Genomic DNA, 17,918 nt, shown 5'->3' on the forward strand with positions numbered 1-17,918 from the left:
TGGTAGTACTTCCATTTTCTTCACTGGACATTCAGTTAGCTTCTTGACACCAGGTCAGCCTCCTAAGATCTTTGCCTCACTGTGTTGGCCGATCCATTGACACCTGCCTGTACTCATTCCTGGTCAAGCTCTGGACTGTTGTAGAACTGATCTCATAGCTGAATCCTTTTTTGAAGACAGTCCTGGCACTTACTGGACTTTCTTGGGTGCCCTTAAGCTGCTGTCACAGTATGTATCTCTGTCTTTTTTAAAGGGAACCATGTTTGGCCGATATAAGATACAGCCACCACCTTTCAGGGCTTATGTTACAGCATTCTGTAATGCTGTAAATAAGCCCCAGATCAGACCTGAAAGATAAGAAATATACGTTTTATTATGTATATGCGACCCCACCCTCCTGCTTGCATCATGGCTCCCCTGCATCGCACGTCTGCGCTGGCGTAGTTATATGCCCTGTTGAGGGCAAAGTAAAGTACTGCAGTGCGCAGGCTATGGGCCTCTCTGACCTTTCCCGGAGCCTGCGCACTGCAGTACTTTTCCACAGGGCAGATAACTACGCCTGCACAGGAGTGCGATGCCGGGGAGCCATGAAGCAAGCAGGCAGGTGGCGATCAAAAGAAGATGGGAAGCGCCAGACCCGGTCCTGCGACACCCATCGGACTGGACTGCTCCCCGGGTAAGTATAATAAAACGTATTTTCCAGGACGTCCCCCTGACAGCACAATGGAGGACGTCCTCCTCCTCCTTGCAGGGACAGGAAACACAACACGAGAGGTTAAAAGGTCCCACTCCTCCCGTGAGGGACACACGAGAGGAACAGCGCTATACAGCGTGAAGACTCACCAGACCGGAGGGCTCGGGGGATCGTGCGGCTAGGCCAATATCCTTCCCCCGCCGTATTAAGCCCCAGGCAAGAAACTCCCCGGTGGGGAGTCCCTCTGCCCAGAGACCAGTCGAGCGGACGAGCTCCTGGGTTGAACCGCTTCCTCCCGGGGGGAGGCTCTCGGTTCAGGCGCCAGGAGAAGAGGCGCCGCATGGAGAACCGGCGCCAGCAGCAGGCGCGACGGGCGTTCCACAGTGTGGAACGCGGCAATAGGAATCATATACCGGACAGTGCTTCCGGTATCAGCACAGGTAAGGTGACGTCACATCCGGGTCGCGCCTGACGCCCTCTCCTCCTGGCATCTCAGCGTGCGTTCCACTTGGTGGAACGCGGAAGTAAGCGTCCTTAAGGGCGCTGAGCACAGAGCGCCGCAGCGTTTCATTCAGCGTTCCTTCTGGAGTAAGGAGCGCCAGATTTGAAGTGTGGAGAAACGTTTGAGCTACAGGACACGAGTTGTGGTCTGTGCTAGCCAGACGGTCGGAAAGAATGCCGGAGACTAAGGGTGAGTGCGGCAGATGCTGCTATATCCCGCATTTGGTTGCTGATATTTAAAAAGCTTATTTTATATACGGGGCATTTCTCAACAGAGAATGCGGAGGACAGAAATGAGGAGACTGGGGTAAGTGCGCAGTGCGCATATTACTTACATAGGACCGCACGCAGTCTGAGCCATTCTTATTGTAGGATAAAGAGGCCACTCAAACTCCCCTTTCTCAGGCAAAAAAGTCGGGCAAAGCGGGAGCAAAATCTAGGAGATGCTCCATGTGCAACATGAAGCTTTCAGAAGCATACAAGAAAGCTCTCTGCAGTTCTTGTATCACTAAGGTTGTCAGGGATGAACAACCAGCAATGTTGTCGGAGATGAGGAGTCTAATCCGAGAAGAAATCCAAAATTCGCTGGCCTCTATGTCCCAACGGAATAGGAGCAGTCCAAGTCCGGCTCGTAAGAGACCAAGAAGGGATCCAGAACAGGAAGACCAGGAGGTTTCTTCAGAAGCAGAGTCGGAATACGGAGAGTTTGACCAGGAAGAAGGAGAATTGCCATTGGAACAGGAACAAGGCAGAAGGTATTACTTTCCGGTAGAAGATACAGAAGAGTTGGTTCAAGCGGTCAGAAGTACCATGCAGATAAAGGAAGATCCACGTCCAAGATCTAGACAGGATCAGATGTTCGGAGGTCTCACACATCAAGAACAAACAGTGTTCCCGGTGAGCGACCATATTCGCCGTATGATATCTCAGGAATGGAGAGATGCGGAACGTAGGTTGGTGATGTCTAGAGAATTTAAGAACCGTCTTCCATTTAATCCAGACGAGATCAAGACATGGGAAGAAATTCCTAAGGTAGATGTTCCCATAGCCAAAGTGGCAAAGAAGACTTCCATACCTTTCGAAGATTCATCTAGCCTCAAGGATGCCATGGACCGTAAGGCGGATATTCTGTTACGCCGAACCTGGGAGACTTCTGCAGCTCTGATAAAGACTAATATCGCAGCCACGTCGGTAGCAAGATCCATGTTCCTGTGGGTGGAACAATTGGAAGAACATTTAATTAATAAGACTCCAAGGGCTGATATAATTTCTTCCCTGCCTATCATAAAGTCAGCCACGGCTTTCATGGCAGACACCTCAGCCGAATCTGTTAGATTTGCGGCCAGAAATAGCTCTTTGTCAAACGCAACCCGTAGGGCCATTTGGCTTAGATCTTGGTCGGGGGATAATGCATCCAAAAATAAATTGTGTGCCATTCCATTCACAGGTTCTAGGATATTTGGTCAGGCTCTAGACGACATACTAGAATCGGCAGCTGATAGTAAAAAAGGGTTTCCCGAGGATAAACCTAGGAGATTTCAGCCCTTTCGGAGGAGGCCACTTCCCCCCCCTCCCCCCCGCAGACAACCGGAGTATAGAGAGCAGTGGAGATCAGGCAGAGGAACATTTAGGAATTCTTACACCCAGAACAAAAGGGGAAGATCTTCCCTTTTTGGTTCAAATTATAGACCAAGAAAGCAATGACGCCATGGGAATAGGCGGGAGACTAAGATTCTTTTTAAGTCACTGGAGTCAGATCTCAGTCAACAGTTATGTCCTAAAAATAATCTCAGACGGTTACAGAATAGAACTGGTCTCCCATGTACCGCAGAGGGTTATAGCACCAACAGTGGTAGCTACAAATTCCCCTATGTTCTTAGACCTACAAGATCTGTACAAGTCCCAGGTCATAGTTCGAGTTCCCTTTCCAGAATTAGACACAGGTCATTATTCCTCCCTATTCTCGATTCCAAAGGCGTCGGGAGAATCCCGTACAATAATAAATTTGAAACCTCTGAATGTATACGTCAGGTACAAAAAATTCAGAATGGAATCGATCAGGTCAACCATTCATCTTATAAACAAGGATTCGATGATGTGCACTCTCGACCTGAAGAGTGCGTATTATCAGGTTCCGATTCACCCCTCTTCTCAGGAGCTTCTGAGATTCTCGGTGAGTTTTCCGGACCAAACCTGCCACTTCCAATTTCAATGCCTCCCATTCGGTCTAGCATCTGCTCCAAGAATTTTCACAAAATTAGTAGCAGAAGTAGTGGCGTTTCTAAGAAACCAAGGAATAACAATAATTCCGTACTTGGACGATTTTCTCATCGTAGCACAGTCCGAGATCATTCTGCGGCAACACACAGATCGGGTCATAGCAGTATTGGAACAACTAGGATGGGTGGTAAACCGAAGAAAGTCCCATCTAAGACCAAAGACCCGAAAAAATTTTTTGGGAGTACTTTTGGATTCTACAACCAGACAATCCTTCTTGCCAAGGGACAAACGAAGCTCATTAATAAAGATGGTGCTACAGTTTCAAAGAAAGCCAGTTACGATAAGAATGGCCATGGAGATCTTGGGGAAGATGACAGCGTGCATCCCTTGTGTCAGATGGGCTCAAGCGCACTCAAGACCCTTACAAGAACAAGTACTCTCGGTATGGGATCGTTCCCGTTCATCATTAGACAAGAAGATGCTTCTTTCAATGAAGGTAAGAAGTTCACTGCGATGGTGGACCCGGGACGACAATCTAAGAAGTGGAGTTCCTTGGATATCTTCCCCTTGTGTGGTAATCACCACAGACGCAAGTCAGTGGGGATGGGGAGCACACTTAGGAGGAAAATTCTTTCAGGGCAAGTGGCCCAAAGAAATCAGTCAGATGTCGTCAAATTACAGAGAACTATACGCAGCTTGGGAAGCTCTCAGAAGAAACTATTCATGCCTAAAAGGCAAGCACGTAAAAATCCTGTCAGACAACGTGACAGCAGTATCCTTTTTAAGACATCAAGGAGGTTCCAGACACAGGGCGCTTCAAATTCTAGCGCAAACAATATTCACATGGGCAGAAAACGTGGTCCTGTCGATAACAGCGGTTCATCTAGAAGGTTCTCAAAACATTCTAGCCGACTATTTAAGCAGAAAGAAGGTTTGTCCGACCGAATGGGAACTAAATCAAGAGATGTTCCAGATACGATGCCACCGTTGGGGAACGCCCAGGATAGATTTATTCGCCACAAGGAAAAATTCAAAGGTGTCCAGGTTTTACTCTCTCAACCCTTCAGACATACCAGAAGCAGTCGATGCCTTAAGCCAAACATGGAACGAACCTCTTTCTTACGCATTTCCCCCAATAGCACTTATTCCAATAGTGCTGAGGAAGATTCAAGAGGACCAGGCAACGGTGCTCACGATTGTACCTTTCTGGCCAAAGAGAAGTTGGTTCCCGTTATTGGGGGCCATGTCAGTGGAAGACCCTATCAAACTCCCGTTATGGAGGGATATCATTCACCAAGGACCAGTATTGCACCAGGATCCGGAGAGGCTACATCTGTCAGCGTGGATCCTGAAAGGGACATCTTGAAATCCAGAGGTCTTTCGGACAAAGTAATCACAACCATACAAGCTAGTAGGAAGCCTGTGACCACAGCCATCTACCACAAAATCTGGAGGAAGTTTTGTTCGGAAAGTGGCAGGTCGGCCGTGATACCGGGGGCTTTGGATGTTCCTAGAGTCTTAAATTTTTTACAGACTGGGTTTAACTTGGGGCTCAGGCCGAGTACAATTAAAGTCCAGATCTCGGCCCTTAGTACCTTTTTAGATTATCCATTGGCCTCCCACCCCTGGATAATTAGATTTGTGAGGGCTATCCAAAGATTACGGCCTACGTTAAGACAACTAGCTCCTACATGGGACTTAAATCTGGTCCTCAGGGCACTGTGTAAAAATCCTTATACTCTTGAGGAAGACATGCCCATTTCAATACGTACCTGGAAGACTGCCTTTTTAGTTGCAATTACAACTGCTAAACGCATAGGTGAAATTCAAGCCCTATCTATTAAGGATCCATATCTTCAGGTTCGAGAAGACCATATTATTCTAAAACTAGATCCGGCATTTATCCCTAAAATAGCCTCAGTTAAAAACCGAGACCAGGAGATAATTTTACCGTCTTTTTGTGAGAACCCGGCTAATGAAAAAGAACAAGCTTTACACTCCCTTGATGTTAGGCAGGCGGTATTAAGCTATCTAGAGGCCACTAGCTCATGGAGAAAGGACCCTAATCTTTTTATTCTGTTTGGGGGTAAGAATAGAGGTAAAAAAGCGTCCAAGCCTTCAATAGCCAGATGGATCACAACTATAATTTCAAAAGCCTACTCATCAGAGGGGATAGCTTGCCCAACAGGGATAAAAGCGCACTCTACTAGAGCAGTCTCAGCATCATGGGCTGAGCGAGCAGGAGCGTCTCTAGATCAGATTTGCAAGGCCGCAACTTGGGCCAGAGTAAACACATTTTGTAAGCATTATAAATTAGATGTTATGGCAGCCCAACAGACATCATATGGGAGAAAGGTTCTCCAAGCAGTTGTCCCACCCTAAGGGAGTTTTCTTTGGTATTCTCCATTGTGCTGTCAGGGGGACGTCCTGGAAAATGGGTATTATACCTACCGATAATTCGGTTTCCAGGAGTCCATCCTGACAGCACCGTTATTTCCCCCCCTATGCATGCCAGTTCATATGCTGTAATATGTTTGGTTAATAAAGTTTTCAAAGTATATCTATCCATAGTGTGGTACTTGTCAAAACACTGAGGGAAAGGGGGAGGAGTGGGACCTTTTAACCTCTCGTGTTGTGTTTCCTGTCCCTGCAAGGAGGAGGAGGACGTCCTCCATTGTGCTGTCAGGATGGACTCCTGGAAACCGAATTATCGGTAGGTATAATACCCATTTTTCTTATCCTTCAGGTCGGATCGGGGGCTTATCTGCAGCTTTATAGAATGCTGTATATAAGCCCTGAAAGGCGGTGGCCGTATCTTATAACTGCCAAAACTGGTGACAGTTTCGCTTTAATGATCTGATAAATAGTTGATTTAGGAGGCGTCTTAGAATAAACTATTTCCTTGCCTGTAAAGCTCTTTTGATCAAAAGCAATAATGACTGCACATGTTTCTTTGGAAGTAAAAATGGTTAACAGAATAAGACACTAATTTCAAACACCAGCCCCCTTTTATACCAATCTGCTCTTATAATTCAATCAACATGACAGAGTGATATCCGCTGCCTTGTCCTTGTTAACACTTTCTCCTAGGAGAGCAAAAAGATCACAAACTATGAGTGGGCCATTTTAGTTAATTTTCATGGTAAGGAATGACTTCATAATTTTTTTGCAATTCATCTGATCATGTGCAATAATAGTATAGAATTGATGCAAATTACCACTATAAAAACTGAAGCTGCACACTTTGTGAAAACCCAAAATTTGTTTGGTCTTAAATGTTGGTTATAATGATACATCATTCTTTCTGCCAGACGTCTCCAGTAGTGATCTGATAGCAATCAATAGCACAGGGTCAGAATTTTGAAGGCTTTGGCATCTAAAATTTTTTTTTTTGGTCTTCCAAAAGGCAATTAGTGACTGTCCATGAAGTGTGTATGTATAAAAATGAATACATTTTATAAGGTAAACATTAAAAATTGTTCTTGTAATTATTTGACTGCCAGAACAATCATGGACTTTAACACCACCTTGCTTTTTTATCTCCTTAAAGGCTGAGTACTACCATTTGTTGGCTGAGAAAATCTATAAGATCCAGAAAGAACTTGAAGAAAAGCGCCGAATTAGGATACAGAAGCAACATCTAATGCCTAATACTCCAGGCATGCCACCTGCTGCAATCAATCAGGGCTCGGGTATGCCATCGGCACAACCAGTCATGGCAACAAGTATGACTTTGCTTTTGATATTTTTCTCCCTCCTTATAAAAGAATTAAATAATCCCATGTCTGACCCATGAGATATGTATCACTCAGTGCATTGTGATGGATATATCCCTCATAATGATCTGGTTCTACTGCTAATTTATCCAATAGATCAGGTGGGGGAGCAAGGCTTTTACCCTTTATAACATCAATCTCTAGTCCCGGTGACTACAGTCAGATAGCGGACGTATCAGTTGTCTGCAAGCCATGTTCAGATAATTGTCTAATTATGGCATCACTTAATTCCATTGCTATGGCAGAATGTCTATCGAGCGCCTCTTAACACATTTGGAAGTTTTACTTCAATGCAGATTGATTTAACACTGGCATGTGAACCACGAGTCCTCTTATTCTTTGCCTTGTTCTGTGTTTTAATAGTTTGTACCTTCAGAATAAAAGCCCTTATTACAGCTACATTGACATAAAAAAGGTTTCTCTTGGATTGGCCCTTAAGACTGGATTAGAACCAGTTCAGGGATTAAAGTTCTTCCATCCCCACTCATTGATAAAGCGTTAGGTTTCACACAGTTATAATAAGTGACAGTCAAGCATGTGTAAATTTCAATTTTTGCTTTTTCTTTTCATTCATTTGCTTTCTGCGCTCATTCTTTTGTCTAGACGGCCCTGTGCAAGACCCAAACATGATGCGTGCAAATGTTCCAAGTCAAATTGTGAATCCCATACCAAGCCAATCAGGTAAAATGCTTACTAACATGTATTTGTCAGTGCAATCCACATGGAAATTCATTATGCAGATCTTTGGTGTCCAAAGTAGCAGCTCATCTAACAGAACTGTACCATAGAGGCAGTGATGGACAAGCAGTCCGCGCATGCACGTTAGTAACACAGGGGTTTTAATAGTCAGTCTCTTGTTTATTGACAGGATATTCCAGTCTCACGCATGCTGCAGATCAGCTGTGAATGTGACAATGTGGCCCCAATTAACCATGACCAGTGCTGGGTCACATCGGTCTTGATTAGAGGGCGTGTTGGAGTTAGACGCTCCTGATTCATCAGTAGATGTACATTTGTTACTGAATCTGGCAAGTCTTAAAAGTGGTGTGCTCTTTGCCACAAGTCATACTCCAGTCATGGACTGGCATAAGATTTCTAACATATAGTAGCTACAACTTGTCATTAATTAGAACAGTGGGTTCCACCAACTTTGGCCGAGCTGGCCAAAACTGAAAACTCTAAATGTTGCTACTTTTCAAAGTGTTTTACACGAGATTTCTGACACAATCGATTTGACACATTGGGGCCTGTATGTTTAATGTGTTTCAAGTTACAGTAGCCTTGGAAAAAAATCATCGTAAGATGAAAATATCATAATCTGAGGCCATTGTTCATATCATGAGTAGTGTTGAGCATTCCGATACTGCAAGTATCGGGTATCGGCCGATACTTGCTGTATCGGAATTTCCGATACCGAGATCCGATACTTTTGTGGTATCGGGTATCGGGTATCGCAACAACATTAATGTAATAATGTGTAAAAAAGAGAATTAAAATAAAAAATATCGCTATACTCACCTGTCCGACGCAGCCGGGACCTCAGCGAGGGAACCGGCAGCGTTGTTTGTTTAAATTTCGCGCTTTTACTTGGTTACGTGAAGTCCCGGCTTGTGATTGGTCAGGGCGGCCATGTTGCCGGGACGCGGACCAATCACAGCAAGCCGTGACGAAATTACGTCACGGCTTGCTGTGATTGGTCCGCGTCCCGGCAACATGGCCGCCATTAACCAATCACAAGCCGTGACGTCACGGGAGGCTGGACATGCGCGTATTTTGAAAAGCGCGCGTGTCCAGCCTCCAGTGATGTCCCGGCTTGTGATTGGTTAATGGCGGCCATGTTGCCGGGACGTCACTGGAGGCTGGACACGCGCGCTTTTCAAAATACGCGCATGTCCAGCCTCCCGTGACGTCCCGGCTTGTGATTGGTTAATGGCGGCCATGTTGCCGGGACGTCACTGGAGGCTGGACACGCGCGCTTTTCAAAATACGCGCATGTCCAGCCTCCCGTGACGTCCCGGCTTGTGATTGGTTAATGGCGGCCATGTTGCCGAGACGTCACTGGAGGCTGGACACGCGCGCTTTTCAAAATACGCGCATGTCCAGCCTCCCGTGACGTCACGGCTTGTGATTGGTTAATGGCGGCCATGTTGCCGGGACGCGGACCAATCACAAGCCGTGACGTCACGGGAGGCTGGACATGCGCGTATTTTGAAAAGCGCGCGTGTCCAGCCTCCAGTGACGTCTCGGCAACATGGCCGCCATTAACCAATCACAAGCCGGGACGTCACGGGAGGCTGGACATGCGCGTATTTTGAAAAGCGCGCGTGTCCAGCCTCCAGTGACGTCCCGGCAACATGGCCGCCATTAACCAATCACAAGCCGGGACGTCACGGGAGGCTGGACATGCGCGTATTTTGAAAAGCGCGCGTGTCCAGCCTCCAGTGACGTCCCGGCAACATGGCCGCCATTAACCAATCACAAGCCGGGACGTCACGGGAGGCTGGACATGCGCGTATTTTGAAAAGCGCGCGTGTCCAGCCTCCAGTGACGTCCCGGCAACATGGCCGCCATTAACCAATCACAAGCCGGGACGTCACTGGAGGCTGGACACGCGCGCTTTTCAAAATACGCGCATGTCCAGCCTCCCGTGACGTCACGGCTTGTGATTGGTTAATGGCGGCCATGTTGCCGGGATGCGGACCAATCACAGCAAGCCGTGACGTAATTTCGTCACGGCTTGCTGTGATTGGTCCGCGTCCCGGCAACATGGCCGCCCTGACCAATCACAAGCCGGGACTTCACGTAACCAAGTAAAAGCGCGAATTTTAAACAAGCAACGCTGCCGGTTCCCTCGCTGAGGTCCCGGCTGCGTCGGACAGGTGAGTATAGCGATATTTTTTATTTTAATTCTTTATTTTACACATTAATATGGTTCCCAGGGTTTCCTCTCCTTCAGACCCTGGGAACCATCAGGAATACCGTCCGATACTTGAGTCCCATTGACTTGTATTGGTATCGGGTATCGGTATCGGATTGGATCCGATACTTTGCCGGTATCGGCCGATACTTTCCGATACCGATACTTTCAAGTATCGGACGGTATCGCTCAACACTAATCATGAGTAGATTTTCCTGGAGCGGTTCCTGAACCCATCTATTTTGATTGTAGTCATGAACCAGTTTGGTCCAGTGGGCATGCCATTGCAGTCGTTGGTACAAAGACATCAGGCACCATTAACCCAACATCAAGGACCACCTGCGCCCATAAATCAGGTTAGTTTATACAGACATACTGTGTGCCAGTTCAAAAATGGGAATTTTCTTGGGGAAAGTTCTCAGCATCCAATGTTTACGAAGGTCATGGGGGCCTTTGTGGCCATTCTTCACTCCAAGGGCATAGTAATAGTCATCCCCTATCTTGACGACCTTCTGATCAAAGCCCCGTTCTTCTGAGACTGTTCTGCAAGTCTTCAGATCACCCTCAACACATTTACCTGCCCTGCTTAGGCTGGCCTAGTAACCACAGCTGTAATCACTGGGTGCTGAGGCTAGTCCGAAGAGGAGACCTGTGAACTGTTTACCTGTGTCCCCCAATGAAGGCTTCAAGAAAGAGATTTTAAATTGAGAACAAAAAAATCCTTCTTTTGCATATTTTCCCTGTAAATGGCCCTATTTTGTTTCAGGGCAGATTTTGCCATCTGCTCACCCTGTATGGCTGATGACCCAGCCTCTCTGGCACTTTCCCAGCAATTTGATTCCTGATGTTGTGTATGTACAGTGCTCATTCAGGATGTGTATACAGCAATGAGAAAAGACTGTACTAATATGTGGACTGTCCCGAGGGTGGCCAAGCAGTTAAATATCCGACTTCCCTTATTAATAAGTTAATTTTCTTGGTTTCAAATGTTTCTTCCACCCCCACAAACTTGTTTTCAAGATCTTGATCTGTTTAATATTTCTGTAATGTGTAAGTGAGAAGTCCCATCTTCTGTTCCTCCGTAGCTGGCTTTTCCTTCCCGTATACCACAGCCTGCAGCCTTGGCTCCTCCTGTGCAGAATCAGTTTGTGTCGGCAAGTCCGTTCCAGCCGTCATCTCCCGTGATGAACAGTGGTGGGATGAATACGAGTAATTTAAATTCTTCTTTATCTGTACCACATTCGACAGGACAGAGCTCACCTTCACAGGTAGACCTTAGGACTTTTCATTTTTGCATTTTTTATTCTGAAAAATATGCAGTGAAAGTTGTGTTGCATACAGATTTTGTTTCATATGTCACGTTTTGCATAGCAATCGATGAAATGTAGCAGCACTCCATACTACAGTGCCTACAATCAGCTTAAAGGGCACCTGTCACCCCGTTTTTTCCGTATGAGATAAAAATACTGTTAAATAGGGCCTGAGCTGTGCATTACAACAGTGTATTTTGTGGACCCCAATTCCCCACCTATGCTGCAGAAATACGTTACCAAAGTAGCCGTTTTCGCCTGTCAATCAGGCTGGTCTGGTCAAAAGGGCGTGGTGTCTTCCCCCAGATCTTTCTTAGTTTTCCGTTGGTGGCGTAGTGGTTTGCGCATGCCCAAGGTCCCGAATCCACTGCACAGGGGAGTGAAAACAGCGCGATGTGCGTTATTTCCCTGTTGATCGGTGGGGGCGGCCATCTTCCTTTGGCCGCGCGTGCGCAGATTGAGCGCTCTGCTGCCCGCGGCTTCAGGAAAATGGCTGCGGGATGCCGCCCGTGCGCAGATGGAGATCGCGGCGGCCATTTTCCTGAAGCAGAATTCGCATCGCGCTGTTTTCACTCCCCTGTGCAGTGGATTCGGGACCTTGGGCATGCGCAAACCACTACGCCACCAAGGGAAAACTAAGCAAGATCTGGGGGAAGACACCACGCCCTTTTGACCAGACCAGCCTGATTGACAGGCGAAAACGGCTACTTTGGTAACGTATTTTGGCAGCATAGGTGGGGAATCAGGGTCCACAAAATACACTGTTGTAATGCACAGCTCAGGCCCTATTTAACAGTATTTTTATCTCATACGGAAAAAACGGGGTGACAGGTGCCCTTTAAGGATTTTTAGATTTCTGTTTTGGTAAAGTATAAAAACAAAAAAGTCTTTAGCACAGATATTGCCGATTTCTAGAGATTGCAGCAGCGCAGGGACTTTGTGTGCCTCTCTCTATACTTGTATACATGCTTAATATTTGGAATTTTTTGCAATCTTTTTTTTTTTTTCGTATTTCTTTTTTAGGCCCAGATGTCAAATATAGCTCACCCTGTGAGTTCTCCTGCCATACCTCCTCCAGGGTCTTCTGTGAATCAGCTTCATTGCCCAAGTAATATCCAGCCCCCAATTCATCGTAATTCACCATCCCCTGCCCCAAGTCGCACACCAACACCCCATCACACACCTCCAGGTCTGGGGACACCGCAGACATCCATACCTTCTGAGCCTACGATGTCATCAACAACATCTTTGCCTCAAATGCCATTACAGAACAGTGAGAGCCCGACGCCGCCTCCTCCGCCAGCACCCCCTTCCTTGCCAGTTTCTGCTTCTGTCATTCCAGTTGGTGAGCAGTCTGTTCCTACACCACAGCAATCGTTAGCAAGGCCTCCTTCTCAACCAAACTTGTCAACACCAGTTTCCACCCCATCTGCTCCACCACCATTACAGCTTCATCCAAGCACTCCGGTAAGTCTTACGTACTGTCTGACTGCCAACGTTTGTTGCAGTGAATCCTAATATCCAAAGTGAGAGTAAATGATTGCTAGATCAGTATTTCCAATTTTCACCTTCATAGGTTAGTTCAGCAATTTGAAAACCACCACTGGCACCTCGCTCCATTAAAGGGAATCTTTAAAGGAATCTGTCAGCAGGGTTTTGCAATGTAATCTGTGGGCAGCATGAGGTATAGAGGCTGATACCCTGATTCCAGTGGTGTCACTTACTAGACTGTGTGCTATCGGTTCAATACAGTGTTTTATCAGCAGTAGATTATCATGACCTGCCTTGTCATTTCCAGTCATGTCCCGAGCACTGATTAGCAGCTTACTGTCAATACACAGTGTACACAGGAATCTGGTAATCACTGGTGTGGGTGGGGTAATGTTCTTAGCTCTGCTACATCTTAAAAATGATGCATCACAAATGTTGCACCCAGAAAACTAAGTGACAAATCAATGCAAATCGGGTCATTCTTTAGATTATGCTGCTTTTAGATGAGGTAGTAAAAGCCTGGTGATGGATTCTCTATAAAGGGAAGTTATGCTATTAAGATACCATGGTTAAACTGACACCATGGTTAAACTACCACCGTAGTTATTACCTATTCAGTCTGCAGAAGTTGGTAGATACAGTTGATAGTTGTATTGAAGGCGCTATGACTAAGTGATTAGCTCCTATTTTTTAGCTTGCAAAAGTATGGTATACACAACTGATAATTTATGTAAAGATACCTTAAATATTGAAATCTATTAAGGTTTGTCAAAATGGGGCTTGTATATAGGCACCTTAAATACTCTACTAACTGTTGGTGATTCACAGCTACAGATACTAGCTACTCACCCATCAGATAATTGCCAATTGAGACAGTGCCCCCATGACAGGCAGAGTGGTCATCTTCAGATTTTTTTTTTCTTTTTCCTTAATTATTTGTTTGAAAATTCTTTGTGTGTGTATGTGTGTATATATATATATATATATATATATATATATATATATATATATATATATATTTTTTTTTTTTACTGAGTTCTGTTTTACTCAGTTAATATAGAAATCATTAGTGTTAGACGAATATATGTACTTTGTGCCTGGTATATGGGTTTTTTCTTTATTAATCTAGAATAAGGGCCTATAGGGATTCCAAGGGACAGCCGACGTGGAGCGGGGGCTCCACATAGCATTATAGGGTGCCAACCTCCGCTGTCAGGTGCGATGCCAGCTATATAGGGTCCTATTAGGGCCAGCTTAGGCATAAATGCGCCTGACCTGGATCTGTCTTCTCTAATAGAAATTTTTGGAAGGAGTTTTTCTCTTTTTGTATTTCAATATTGTGAATTTTTAATACAAGTAATTAAAGGTTAACTTTTATAGGTTTTTTTTCTCAAATTTACCCAATCTTTTTCCATTTTTTTTTTTTTGGGTGGTACACTGGTCAGATTATTCAGTGACCTGCCTCCATTTTAAAATTCTGCACCGCCGCCATTATAGTGTGGACGGCGCGGTCGCAGTGCGTCAGCGACCTCTGTGAAGGTCTTCAATAAAAAGGCGCTGTTGATGACGCATGCGCAGATTGAGATTTCGGCTCAATACATTTTTCACAGAGCTGAGATCTCAATCTGCCCATCTGGCGTCATTTTTATTGGAAGTCCTGCTCACAGGACACCGACTCACTGTGCAACCATTGCACACACAATGATGAAATGGAATTTTATATAATCGGTGACTTGCATGAGAAACGGGCAGCTGGTGAGGGGGTTGCGGAGAACGAGAAGACCACCCTGCACCCACTTCCCACCCTGAAGCACACAAAACATCATTTCTCTACTGCTTCATTGGGGGACACAAAAAACCATGGGTGTATGCTGCTGCCACTAGGAGACTGACACTATGCACAAAAAAAGTTAGCTCCTCCTCAGCAGTGTACACCCCCCCGACCGGCACTAGGATATTCAGTTTAGCTTGGTGTTAGTAGGAGGTGGACATGGGTCTTTTACTAGACCCATATCTATCTTAGTGTTCTCTCTTACCTCTGGAGGTATACAGTGTGAACAGTCACAACTGTACTCCCAAGTAGAGACTGAGTACGGCATGTACTGCCACCCAGTATCCTCATATGTCTGGCCGGCAGGACCCGAACACAAAAGTGTTTAGGTGATCCAAACATGGTACTGGCCCCTGTCTCCTACCCACTCGCCCACCAGAGCCTGTCTGTTTCAGGAGGCATGGATATCCCACATTCCCAAGAGGCTCGGACGTCCAAAATCTGGATGGAGAGGTACATCTCCCTTTCTTCTCTCTCTGACAGGTGCCCAGAGGTATCAGGGAAGAAGATAAAAAAGAAAAACAGTAGGATGAGGATAATGTAAAGATGGAGGAAGATGACGTAAGCATATGGATGAGTTTTCACTGCCCCCCTATCCCCCTAGTTGTTTATTGTTAGAGGGTTCGTAGTTAGAGGGGCCTTCCTTTTCCCCTAACTTTTATTCAGAGTCTGTAGTACAGGGGCCTTCCTTTTAAATATAGGTTGTTTTTTTTAACTATAGTGGGCCCATTTCCCCCTTCATTCTGGGTTACCCTTCATTCTGGGTTACCTCACAGGCAATTCGGGCCTCTCCTGTCTCCGGGGCATCAGTTATAAATTTAGGTCCCAGCTTCAGTGCGGCCTAACTCAGAGCAGTTAGCTCCACCCCTTCTCGGTATCTTCGGGCAGGCCTGTCGATAGCACGCCCTCTCCTACTGTTTCTGGCAGTTAGCTCCACCCCTTCATCTTGGACGTGCAGGCTCCTGGGCGTTTCTCTGTCCCTCCTCTTGCTTGCGGCATATAGCCACCTCCCTGCTGTTAGCTCCAACCATGCAGTTGCCATTTGCCGGCATCTGGTCCCGCAAGGTGGCATCTCTGTAGGGAACTCTCTCTTCTCCACGACTATCCTGCAGCCCTGGTTGTCTCCTGGAGCCCTCTACAGTCCGGAAGCAGACCTCAGGACCTGCATCTTCCTGTGAGTAGCTCTGCAGACTGACACACTCCTCTGCAATCTCCTTTTGTCCTTTTGTCCCCTAACATTCTGGCATCAGTTAGTGGGTCTGCTTCTCATCATGCCTAATCCTAAAGGAGAGCGCTCTCGCCCTCCTGCCTCTTCTTCCTCCTCTCCTCTTGTCAGACACTTAGTTTGCATCACATGTAATTGCAAACTCCCTTCAGGCCAGTCCTCTCCTCTCTGTCAGGATTGTAGTAGCGCCCCTGCGCCTGCTACCCAGGAGTCCCTTTTTGTCTCTAGGAGAGCGTAGTGCCCCAATCCCAGTGTTGGCTACCTCTGTCGCAGTCAGTCACGGACCTCACCAAGGTTTCGCAGTCCCTGTTGCCCATCCTTGACAGATTTTCCCTTCCTACCTCCGCTGTTACTAGCGGATTGTAGGAGTCTACGGCTGGGCCTACCTTCAGGGGCCATAATAGATCTAGGCGGGAGCATCGTTCTAGTCCTTCCTCCCGTTCCCCCTCTCTCTTCCCCTGACCTCTGCCGAGGGACATCTTTTTCCCAGTCCTCTTCCCTGGAGTTTGCCATGGCAGTTTCGGATGTACTGTCCAAGGATTACTCAGACCCGGATTCTCACCCGGCCTCTAATAGGAGAGACATGGTTCAGAGTCTCATTGCGGCTGTCAACCAGACATTTAACCTTAAGGATACCGCTACGGAACAGGCGGTTTTGTTAAGAGAGTCAAGACCAGCTCCTAAGGTCTTTGCCCCTCATAGAGAATTTGAGGAGGTATTTGCCAGGGAAAGGGAGAAAGTGACTAGCCACTTTCAAAGAGGGAAGCGCCTCAGCATCCTATATCCTTTTCTCCCTGAGCTCACTGCTAACTGGACCACTTCTCCTACTGTGGACCCTCCAGTTTCCTGACTGTCCACCAATACAGTCCTTCCTCTTCCGGATGGAACATCTCTCAAGGACACCACTGACAGGCTCATAGAGTCCTTTGCAGGGTCAGCCTTTGAAGTGGCCTCCTCTTCATTGTGCCCTGCTTTTACCTCCACCTGGGTGGCAAAAGTCGATAAGTGCATGGGCTGGGCTAGGCTAATCTGCTCCGTCGGGGCATTCTTTCTGGAGCCCGACGGGAGGAATTTGCCAACCTCGCAGACCAAATTGCTCATGCAAGAAAGTACATGGTATCCGCCTCCCTGGACTCTGCTGCATGTGCTGCTCGAGCATCCAGCAATATAGTGGCCGTCCGAAGGACCATTTGGCTTAAAACGTGGCAGATGGACTGATCCTCAAAGTCCCTTACCAACATGCCTTTCCAGGGCCTCCCGTCTGTTTGGCTCCAAGTTGGACCAAATTATTAAGGAGGCCACCGGAGGGACAAGCTCCCTCCTTCCTCAGGCCAAAGCTCGCCATTCTCCTTTGTCACGGGAATTTCTATACTTCTAACCTTTCCCTTCGACGGAGGAGTTGTCCCACCAAGAGAAGCCAGGATAGGAAAAAGGTTTCCTTTAAATTCTCCTCCAGGTTTTTCTGTGACGAAAGGGATAGATACCCCAGGAACAGTCCTGGTAGATTTTCCTCCTCGTGACTCGTCATGGATCTAAGGTTGCTTAACGGAGGAGTCTGTCTTTGTCTTCTCAGGATGGAGTCTCTTTGTTCAGTAATTGCTTCTTGGGAACCGCAGGTGTGTGTTTTGTATTGTGTTTTTTTTTTTCCCTGCTCTCGACCACTCCCAGAGTCCTCGCAGAGCCTGTGAGAGTGGTTTTGCACATTCTGTGGATCACAGGTTCAGTGCTGTTCCCGTACCTCGCAAACGTTCTCATTATGGCTCTGCCGGTCATTCTTGATTCCCTTCCTTTCGTCCGGTACAGATTCATCCTCCGTAGCGTTCTCTCATCAGGTTACTTGGTCAGGGCGATGTGCGTCTATCCGGCTAAGGCTGCCCCCCCCTCCTTTTCGGAACATGGACTCGTGCGTAGAGAGGTCTTCCAGGTCAACGATTGCTCTCTGGATCCCGTCGG

The 17,918-nt window shown here is 46.7% G+C and overlaps 1 protein-coding gene across 4 annotated transcripts in view; it reads left to right on the plus strand.

The window, feature by feature from the left end:
• The window catches only part of EP300 (EP300 lysine acetyltransferase), a 185,684-nt gene that overhangs the window by 59,396 nt on the left and 108,370 nt on the right, over positions 1-17,918 (plus strand). For all 4 annotated transcript variants that reach the window (XM_077276079.1, XM_077276081.1, XM_077276080.1 and 1 more), the window contains exons 10-14: positions 6,966-7,140; positions 7,795-7,872; positions 10,361-10,464; positions 11,194-11,376; positions 12,442-12,885. In XM_077276079.1, the coding sequence (XP_077132194.1) occupies positions 6,966-7,140; positions 7,795-7,872; positions 10,361-10,464; positions 11,194-11,376; positions 12,442-12,885 (984 nt within the window). The remainder of the gene's footprint in view (positions 1-6,965; positions 7,141-7,794; positions 7,873-10,360; positions 10,465-11,193; positions 11,377-12,441; positions 12,886-17,918) is intronic.

This window comes from Ranitomeya variabilis, chromosome 8 (assembly GCF_051348905.1).
Source record: "Ranitomeya variabilis isolate aRanVar5 chromosome 8, aRanVar5.hap1, whole genome shotgun sequence".
Lineage (NCBI taxonomy): Eukaryota > Metazoa > Chordata > Amphibia > Anura > Dendrobatidae > Ranitomeya > Ranitomeya variabilis.